At 48.3% G+C, this 10,390-nt stretch overlaps 1 protein-coding gene across 1 annotated transcript; it reads left to right on the forward strand.

Moving 5' to 3' along the window:
• The first annotated feature begins 2,109 nt into the window (after nt 1–2,109).
• On the forward strand, nt 2,110–8,465 carry LOC113954821 (polymeric immunoglobulin receptor-like). Its single transcript, XM_027659637.1, has 9 exons — nt 2,110–2,390; nt 2,552–2,893; nt 3,083–3,490; nt 3,579–3,908; nt 4,468–4,807; nt 6,073–6,185; nt 6,846–6,984; nt 7,405–7,450; nt 8,055–8,465. Exons 1-9 carry the CDS (start codon nt 2,387–2,389, stop codon nt 8,118–8,120), a joined length of 1,788 nt encoding a protein of 595 aa, XP_027515438.1. The 5' UTR covers nt 2,110–2,386; the 3' UTR covers nt 8,121–8,465.
• Nucleotides 8,466–10,390: the final 1,925 nt, after the last annotated feature.

Raw genomic sequence — 10,390 nt, forward strand, 5'->3', positions numbered from 1 at the left:
TAAAGGTAGTAGAGGTTTATAACGATTTTTCTTCTTTCAGGGTAGTTTGCCTTCATTTCTTTTTTTCTTTTTGAAGCTATAAATTAAATTACTGTCTCTTTTTGGCCATGAAAAAGTATGTGGACAAGGTAAATACTTATTCAAGTCCACACGCAGAGAGACTCTGCCCAGTTAAGCAGCCCAGTTATGGATGGGGGCAGAATAATGGTTTAATCAGACAGGTGCAGAAAATTGATCACATAAATATTTTCACAACATGAAACTGAAATGAGGACAGGAGAAAAAAAACACAATCATATATGGTTTACTTCTGGGATTTATATTGCTCTTTTTTTTTCACTTTCTTTTTATATCCTTAAGGCTTATTTGCTGGAACACCTCCTTGCCTGAAGCCTAAGATTAAATGAAATTAAAATGTAGCTGACAGCTCTGTCCTGCTGATACTAATCCCAAAAATGAGGAAAAGAGGGAGTGCACTGGCTCAGCTGCAGTGCTGTACATCAGAAAAGATTAAACAAACACAGGGATAATATTTTCCTTGATGTAAACAAGGACGTTCAGCTCATTCTTTTCATCTCCTTATTGCTCTAAGCCCTCCAGATCGGTGGGAATTATGGCACTGAGTGAAAATCCCCATTTTTCAAGTCCAGTGGCTGCAACGAGGGAACTCCTGAGGCTCTGCTGAACCCACTGCCCAGAGCTGGGGGGGCTGGAACGTCCTCCTGGCTCTTTGCTGGGCACAGGAGGCTGGGCTGGGCAGGCAGATGTGGTTGCACAGACACACAACCCCCTCTCCCCTGCAGAGCTGCCTCATAAATGGGGAAAACCCAGAGGGGAACTGCCCAAAGTGGATCCTGGGCCAGCTGGACACCCCCCTCCAGCCTGTGCTGAAAGGGGAAGAGAACATTTCTCCAGCCCTATCCCTCACTTCCCACCAGCGAAGGGGAGGGAGAGGTGGATGTTTGCAAGCATGATGTCCCCAGCACAGGGTGTTCAAGGCACAGCAAGTGACTGGTTGTGCCTGGGTTTAGCTAAACCATGACCCTGGTGCAAAGCTGAGCCCACCTCCCGCTCCTCTGCAGCACAGGGGGTGGAGGGGACAAGCACTGGGCTCCTGGGGGTGTCCAGCCCAGGACACAGCTCAGCACCGTGGTGAGCAGGAATAAAGCTCATTGTGGCTTTGAATTTCCTTGTTCATATTTCCTGAGTGCTCTGAAGAGATTCCAGTGCCTGAACAAGGATGATTTGCACTTACCCAGGTTCCAGCTGCGCTGGAGATGAGGCAAATCCTAAACAAAGAGTCTTAGGCAAAACATTGCACTCACCAAAAGTTTTTAACTCAAACAAGGAAGCAATCCCTGTCTTAAACAGAGACACCCAAATACTACCTGTGTTCATATCTGGAAATGGGTAGCAAAAATCTGTATAAACTGCAGGGAATAAAAATAAGAAAAGGAAGATAATTGGGGGATGATAGGAGACATTTGAGTATGTTGGCATTCCTGAGATCTGCAGCTTTTCCAGTTGATTCTTGAGCTGAAAAAAAAAGAGAACGGGAGAAGGGAGAAGAGAGAAGGGAGAAGGGAGAAGGGAGAAGAGAGAAGGGAGAAGGGAGAAGGTCGGCTGCCACTGTCCCTTCATTGCCAGCAATGCCTTTAGTTACCATCCTACCACCCAGCAGAGGATTTAATGCAGGAGTGTGAGGTCTGCAGAGCACTATTACCACTGCTTCTTCCTTTTGAAATTCCCTTATTTTGGGGAATAAATAAATAAAGCTGGGAGCCTGCTCCGCTCCGAGTGCCTGTCAGAGCAATGCAGTGGTTTACCTCAGCAGATCCCAGCCACCATCTCTCTCTTCTGTTTGATAACACAGAAATCAGCAAAATCCCATCCCCAGCGTGAGATTGTTGGAGTTTGCTGAGTGGACACTCAGGAAGGCTGGACATGGTGGTTCTCTTTCTCTTAGCAGCTTTGCTGCAAGGTGAGTCACCAAGAAACCAGGTCTCCAGCCAGCTATGCTGATAAGAACAGGTAAAGCTGGAACTGGGGATACAGGCTGTGTACTTCTGGCTAAATCCTCACTTGGACACTAGACACCTCCACCTGCTATATGGAAACCAGTCAAACCACCCTCCCTGCCCACTAGAAATCTGCAGAGAGTCAGCAAAGCGTGGCCAGGATTCTCCTCCCAGCTCTCCTTTGCTCTCGCTGCAGCATCCACGGGGAAAAGGAAGTTACCAGATCAGGCAGAGTTTGCAAATGCCAAAGGTTATTCTTAGGTGTTTGCCATTAACTGCTGCCCTTGACCTTTAACTCCAGGGCTGGGGGGGGTCTGGAGCATCCTGTAAGGGGCATGAAGGGTCTCTCCATTTGTGCCATGGCATAGATGGGTAATGTAGCCCATCCAAAATAAACTGTGGACTCTCTGAGCCAGGTGTCCCACTGGTGACACTCAGAATCACATCTCTGACTCCAAGGAACTGGGTTTTCCACTTGGGATCTGGTTGTCTCTGAGTAACCAACAGTTTCTCTTTCCTTCTCTCCCTAAAAGAGCCGGTTTTGGGCAGCCTGTACGGACCCAGGTTTTTGACAGGTGAGGTCGGGGGGTCCGTCACCCACCAGTGCTTCTACTCCATCACACCCGCCAACAAACACGACCGGAAATTTTGGTGCAAAATAGCGGAGAACGGAGCTTGCTACACCATCGTCTCCTCGACCGACCCCACCTCCCGGGAGTACGAGGGGCGGCTGTTCCTGCGGGACATCCCCCAGAACGGCACCTTCACGGTGACAATGACAGGGCTGAAGGGCAGCGACACCGGGAGGTACCGATGTGGCATCGGCCCCACCAGGGGGGGCCTCTACGTCAGCCTGAACCTGACGGTTTCGGCAGGTAGGTTTTGGCAGGTGGGTGGGGACAGGGGAGGTTCTCTTCCACCACCTGCTCAGCTCCCAGGAGCGGTTTGGGTTCGGGTGCTGGAGCATCCACTCACAGCAGGTGTATCAGCTTTTTGTACCCCATGCTATTAATCACATATTTACAGTAATGAGGTGTAAAAGCACAGAGATTTGGACAAATCAGCTGTTCATAAATGCAAAAGGGAATTCTCCCCTACCTGGCTGCGTGCTGGACAGTCCCTGTCCTGCTCTCTCCCTGCAGATGCCGGCGTGTCGAGGCCGATCCAGGTCGTCCAAGGGAAGCTCCATGGCTCTGTCACAGTCCTGTGCCCCTCTGGGGACACCCGAAGTGGTGGGAGGAGGTTCTGGTGCAAAGTGGGAAGAACCAGCTGCACTCTCCTAGCCGACTCCGATGGCTACGTGGGAAGGAGATACCACGGGCGCATCTTCATCACCCCCCGGGGGAGCTCTGGAGCTTTCAAAGTCTTGATAAATGACTTAATAAAGGAAGACTCAGGGCTGTACAGGTGTGGGGTGGAAGGGCTGAATGGTTTGGACAGCCCACAGGAGGTGGCTCTGCAGGTGACCACAGGTAGGACAGGGCACAGGGGGCTGCACAGGTTCCTCACAGTGCCAGGTGAGGAGCGTTAAACACTAATTCTGTCCCCTCCAACCTGCAGCCTCCGCTCTTCCCAGGAGACCCAAATTTCTCAGCGGCACAGTCGGAGGCTCCCTGTCCTTCCAGTGCCACTATGACCCCAAGGGGAGCTACGAGAGGAAGTATTTGTGCAGGTGGGAGGAAGGGAGCTGCTCTCTGCTCCTGGACACCGCCGGGTTTGTGCACGAGTCCTACAGAGGGAGAGTACAAACAACCAGCAGCGACCCCGAGCACGGGACGTTCACAGTGGTGATGAGCCAGCTGAGAGAGGAGGACTCAGGATGGTACTGGTGCAGGGCTGCCAGTGGGCACACGGAGCACACGTCCTCTGTGAAGCTGCACATCCACAGGGGTAGGTGGTGGGAGGGCCTGGAACACAACAGGATGATCTTTACGGTCCCTCCCAACCCCAAACCATTCCGTGATAACAACACTGTGAGAAACATCAGCTCTGCATTTTGCCTTAGTTATCAGCAAGCAACTGAGCTGATGGTAAAGGGTTTCAGGGATGTGAGCTGAGCTTTCAGAAGGAATTTAATTGGTTTGAATTATATTATTGATTATTTATGATGCATATGACGTCCTGATCCAGGCAGTGCAAGGCAGAGACACATGCTTGGCTCTGAAGATAAGCTGAAGTTTGCAGTTTGAGAAACTACAGCATGTAAATACACAGATCCATGGAACTGCTCCTCTGGCAGAGACAGAAATAGTGGGGTTAAAGTGGGGATATTTGCCAAGTGTTAAGGTTCAAGTGGTCCCAAGCTGCTCTCTTTAAGAGTCAAAGGAAAACAGAAAATGCTTGGGTCTGGTAGTTTTTTTCACGCAAGGTGAATAAATATTTGGCAACTCTAACACGTTTCCTCTGCAAGAAGACAGATATTAAAGCCTTAAAATAATGTTCTCTGTAGAACTCTGCTCTTCACAAGACCCGGAGACAACCACTCCTGTCAAGTCCACTTCATCAAGCCCGGTTGCCTCCAGCACACCCACACAGAGGAGCATCACAGGCTGGGTGTACACGATGGGCACTGTCACCAAGAGCACCACAATGGGCACTGTCACCAAGAGCACCACAATGGGCACTGTCACCAAGAGCACCACAGTGGGCACTGTCACCAAGAGCACCACGATGGGCACTGTCACCAAGAGCACCACAGTGGGCATTGTCACCAGGACAACCAGGACCCTGCTGCCCACTGCCACCCCTGGCACCTCTGGAACCTCCCCAGGTGAAAGCTATCACGAGAGGTAATTCCACAGCCACGTGTCTCGTTGGCACAGACTTGGTGGTTTACAACCTCCCTGCCCCAATTCCCAGGGCCCTACGGAGTTTGTGCACAGGTTGCAAGTTGAAAACACTTGTAGAAGAGTCAGAGAAGCAGAAGGCAAGGTTACCTCATGTCCATGCACACATCTCGTTGAACTTGTCTCCAAACCTTCTGGTGCTGCCCACTCCCGTGGCCCAGATGCCAGAGTCAACAGATGTGCTCCTGTCTGTTTTGCTTTGCTCAGTACAGAGACAGGACCTTGGGAAACATCAGGCTTGAGCAATAACCTGGTGAATCTGTACCTGCTGCACACTTGACTGCACACCTTGTCCAAGCCCCTGCAGCAGCCAGAAACCCGGGCAGTGTTGGGTGCTCAGGGTTGCATCAGGAGTTATCTTTGGATAAGGTTAATCAGAAGGCTTGGGTATTTTGGCCAGTAATTATTTCATGGTAGTTCTTCACACCAAGCCCTGTGGCTCAAGTGGTTTCCCAGTGGATTTACCTCCTGTGCTTCCTGTTAGGCAGGATGGCTGTGAGCAGCTCCAACACTTCTCTCTCCAGCCCTGTCCACCATCCAGCACTTGGGGGAAAGGATCTGTGTGGCTGGTGCAGATGCACCAGATATTCCAGGATCAGCCATAACTGAACTGGACAAATCCACAAATCCAGCCCAATACTGAGATGTGCACCCTGGATTCACATCTGCCCCACTGACCCCCAGCATGAGAAACACCATCCCCTCCCTCCTCCAAGCCATATCTCCCACCCACCCAGCCAGAAAGAGAAGGGGAGAGGATGTTAGTAATCACAAGTCATGCAAATCTTGTACAAAGGCTCAGATTTTCAGCCGTTCCTGGCAAAGCCCTCTCTGCCTGGGGAGCTCTGATAGCATGTATATCATTTTTTCAAGGAGATGGTTCATAGACACCTTCCAACAGCTTCAGGGTCTGTAATAACTCACAAAAAGGATGTACAGACCTTACTTGTGAATCTGTATCATGAAAAGAGCTTGTTTTCCTTTTGGAGGGGCTAATTCAGCACAAACCCCACACAACAGAGCAGAGGCAGATGTAGAAATTACTTCCTCCTAAGACAAACTCCAGAGCAAATGATTTCACCTCGACTTTGTTGACTGTTCTTTCATTCAGTCAGAGTTTATAGCTCCCTTATACTCTCTGGGGTAAAAACAACAGCCTACATAGGAGAACCAAAATTCTGTTTAATTCTGGTGATTCATCTTTCCAGCTCATCAGGTGAATCCCATCTGCTCCCAGCTGTGCTCCCAGCTCTTGCTTTGCTGATTTGCATCGCTGTCACTGTTCTCGCCCTGGTCAAAATAAAACTTCAAAAGAAGGCAGGTAAGTTGGCCAGGCAACACCTTTTGGGCTGCAGGGGTTGTTTTGCAAGGCCTTTGGCTTGTGATTTCCAGGAGTTGGAGTCTGACCCGTGGAATGTTTCCACCTCTGGGGACACGTGGCCGTTCTGTGGCCGGTGCAGCCCGAAAGCTCAGCTGGAATTGCAAGCAAGCAAAGTCCTCCAGAAGTTGTTTGGTTTTTTGGTTTTGTTTTTTTTTAAACATGTTTAACCAAAAAGCAAATGAAGGAAATGGAAATGCTGAAGCCCTGCTGAAAGCGAGGTCGGGTTTTTGTGTGTAGAAGATTTATGGCACCTCGAGTGCTCGGAAATCCTGAGGTATAAAGAGCAGGGACCTGTGTGGCCTGAGCAGGTTCTGGGGCCAAATCCAGCTCATTTAGTGCAAAACTGACAGAGACAGGCCCAAAAATCCCTTCTAATGACTTATTTTTTAAAAAATACATGCATTATCTCATTCTAGAACATATTATGTCTGTAGAGATAAATTTAGGGGTGGAAAACCTTCAGTGATGACAGCAGGGAGAGGAAATACATTTTTCACAAGAATGAAACTGGGAAATAAGGACCCTAATCCAGTGTCTGGCATGCTGGACATGTTCCCTCCAGTGTTCCCTCCAGTGCATCCATGTGTTTTTGTTTTAAAGGAGGAGAAAGAAGCACCACTGGAAGCCCAGAGGCAGCGACGGCTCAGGCTGGTCCAAGTCCTGTAAAAGAGGAAACAGTGGGGGAAACCTCAAGTCCAGGAAAAGTGCAGGAATGCAAGATGGACTCTGGCAAATGTAGGTGGGTGTTTTCTGGATCTGGCACTGTGTCATCTCCCTGGTTAGAAGAGAATAAAACCAAATTTTAAGCAGAGAACTCGTATCTTAGCAATTAAAACACCTCCACGGGAGAGATTTGCAGTCCAGGAATTACAATCCACAGTCCAGGACCTGTGTTCTGCTGCCAAACTACTGCCTTTGCTCCTCACCAAGAAATTTTAAGCCATAAATTTTAAAAGAGTTGGATTAAATCCTATATAAAGTTCATAAATTTATTGTAGGGGTTGATTATAATTTTTGCTTACATGTAGTAAACCTGTTATCACTCTTCCTGCTTGTTTCAGTGAAATCTCATTGCTTATCACCTTTTCCAGTGTTCCATAGAAGTGATTATTGTTCACTGTGTTGGAACAATATCATTCTTTTCTGTCTTACTGTGCAGGAAAATCTATGCTATCCTTGGAAGATTCAGGATCACCAACTTATATGTAAGAGTCTCTGTCTTCTGGTAAAATATAAGTACAGTGGGTCTGTCTCAGAATGTTAATACTCTTTAGAGAGGAGCTCATGTAGAAAACACCTGAGAAAGTCTTTTAAAAACCTCTATTCTGTGGAAATTTGTATCAGTGGAAAGTTCTTCGTTAAAAGAAAATATTGAAATAATGGTTCAAAAATTTGTTGGTGGGATTTCATATTCTCATTATGATCCACTGAGAGCCAAAAGGGGTCTAAGTCTAAATAATGGGAAGAAAAAAAGTACATCTCCCCTAAACCCTTTGCAAATAAACAATCAACATTCTGTGAAAAACCTCTAAAAGTGAGAACAAAAACCAATATTTGTTAATTGTGCCTTTTGTTCCCAGATATCTGATTTGAGGTAGAGCTTAATCTCAGCAGGAGGTTGACTCCAGAAGTTCCCCCCTGAGCCAGGTTTTTCCACCTTTCTATTCTCAGGACTCCCTAAAATAACAGACCCATTTAAAATACCAAGTTTGGCATAAAAACAGAAACACCCGTGAAATCACCTGCAAAAATATTGCACAGAGAGGCAACAGCAGATCACAGCTTTTCTTGTGTTTTGTTGTTTTACAGCTACCCTACGGGGGAAAAATGCTTTTCAAGGTGACTGATGAAGAATTGATCCAGAACCTTCTATGAAAGCCCCCGTGCACACGAGCTGGGAATTTTCCCTATGGAAAACTAAGGCAGGGCTCTGAACTGCCAGGCACCCAGAACCCTTCTTTGCTCCCTACCCTGCTCAGAACCCAAATGCCCTTTGTTGAGAGCTGAATCCCAAATGGCACTTGCTACGTGTTTTGCAGAGCAGAGAATAAAACAAAGCACCTCTAACCTGGCTCTCTGTGGGCAACTCTGACTTGCAGAGGCAGAGAATCCCAAGGGAAAAGTAATGGAAGGGAAGGACCCTCAGGGTTACTCAGTGAGAGTCAAAAAAATCAGAGAATCACAGACTGGTTTGGGTTGGAAGGGACCTTAAAGCTCATTTGATTCCACCCCCCTGCCATGGGCAGGGACGTCTTCCACTAGCCCAGGTCGCTCAAAAAATAAGGATTTTCTGATTTTTTTAAAAAATAACCTGACCCACCGAGTCATTTTGCAGCACACAAACCACATCTGATTTCGGTTTATCAGACACCCACGTTCCCAAGTGCTGTTTTCCCTTCACCCCCCTCTGCAGAACCATCCACAGGTTCAAAACCCAGCCAGTCCAGCCCAGCCCCAAACAGCAGCTTTGGTTTGCAGCTCTCAGGCTGTGTGTGTGTGTCACGCTGCAAACTGGGCTTTGCCCCCCGCCCAATAAAAGCAATCCGAAGGTTGTTTGTTTTCTGGAGATGCCAAAATGCTTTGGAACCTGTGACTTGGCAGGAGAATGTTTCCTCGTGTGTTAAAGCAAGGAAATGTATTTGCATGAGGCAACAGAGCTGTTTTACTGGAAGCCTTAAGGGTGGTTTGGTTAAAGGAATTGTTCCTTCAGCTTGGACTAACTTTTCTTCCCTCAAATGCACCAGAAATTCCAGGTGCCCATGGCTGGTTTCTGCCTGAATTTCCTCTGCCCATGGCCATCCCCCCTTTCTCCTGGTCTTTAAAACACATCTCTGTGCTAACTGCAGGATGGAGGTGGGATGGTTTTCCACCATCCCTTTTCACTCCCAAATTCTCCCATTCCACTCCCAAATTCCCCATTTCTACTCCCAGCTCTCCCAATTCCACTCCTAAACTCCCCCTTTCTGCTCCCAAAGTCCCCCTTTCCACTCCTAAATTCCCTATTTCCACTCCCAAACTCTCCCTTTTCACCCCAAACTCCCCCATTTCCACTCCCAAACTCCCCCATTTTCACTCCCAAAGTCCCTTCCCAGGGGGATCCCAAGGGAGAGATGCCTGGCAGGCACAGGAAAGCAAACACACCTGTGTCCACTGTGGCCAAGCAATCACAGCTCTGTGGCCAAGAAGAAAAAAAGTAATGCCAACATTTTTTGGGGAATGTTTGGAATGTCCAGGGAAGCAGCTCTGGTGGGAAGGACACAGCTTGCAAGGGATCAGTGTCTGTTCCCATCCAGGAGAGGTGGTGGCTGTTCCCTCAATCCAAGATCCCTACCAGATCACCCTGTGGAAGCACAGCAACAGCCTTCCTCACCTCTGAAGCTCCTTCCTCACCTCTGAAGCCCCTTCCTCACCTCTGAAGCCCCTTCCTCACCTCTGAAGCTGCACATTCATGGTAAGAAAGGAGCTCGACACCCTGAGCTAAATCAAAGGTGCTTCCAAGGCTGGCTTTAAGATCTGAGAAATTTCTTAAAGATCCCCACTCCAGGTCAGGATCCTGCTGCTCCCAGGCACAGCAGGAACAGCTGGAGCTGCCATCCTGTTCAAACTCATCAGCTTTCACTGAAAGCAGATGAGGAAAGCCCCGTGTGACCCCCCCCAGTTAGAAGGAACTACTGCTTTTGTATTGTTAGTACAGGTAAAGGTAAAGCAGGTTAATGATTCATCCCATGTAGTACAAATACTTTCATTTTCATTAATTTTACTTTTTTTCCCCATTTCTGACAACCCCACACCTCGCAGGGATTTTATATTTGGGCTCCTGACACGCCCACAGCAGGAGAGTAAAGAAATGAGGTGGGAGATGGCAGCAAAGCTCCTGTTAATTATTTCTGATTTTAAAGAGCTTGCAATGTTATTGGTCTGCACAGACAAGACCAACTTTGTTCACCCAGACTCCTGTTCTTCCCACCAGGCTGGGGGGAGGCAGAGAGGCTGGAGAGCAGGGAAGTCAGACAGACCTGCTCTACTGGGATGGCCAATCAGGGTCTTCTTAGGGACACTGTTTTCCAAAATAATGTGCAATACCTCAGGAAAAAATCACCTGGATGTGTCCAGTCCTTGCAGCAAGGGGCTCACCTGCCCAGAGC

The sequence above is a fragment of the Corapipo altera genome, unplaced genomic scaffold (genome assembly GCF_003945725.1).
Source record: "Corapipo altera isolate COAL_440 unplaced genomic scaffold, ASM394572v1 77b, whole genome shotgun sequence".
In the NCBI taxonomy this organism is placed as follows: Eukaryota; Metazoa; Chordata; class Aves; order Passeriformes; family Pipridae; genus Corapipo; species Corapipo altera.

What these genes read in the sequence shown, in the direction of transcription:
- LOC113954821 (XM_027659637.1), top strand. An exon ending in GAACCTGACGGTTTCGGCAG is followed by an intron (nt 2,894 to 3,082) that starts GTAGGTTTTGGC and finishes TGGACAAATCAG; the next exon opens with CTGTTCATAAATGCAAAAGG. An exon ending in GAAGCTGCACATCCACAGGG is followed by an intron (nt 3,909 to 4,467) that starts GTAGGTGGTGGG and finishes TGTTCTCTGTAG; the next exon opens with AACTCTGCTCTTCACAAGAC.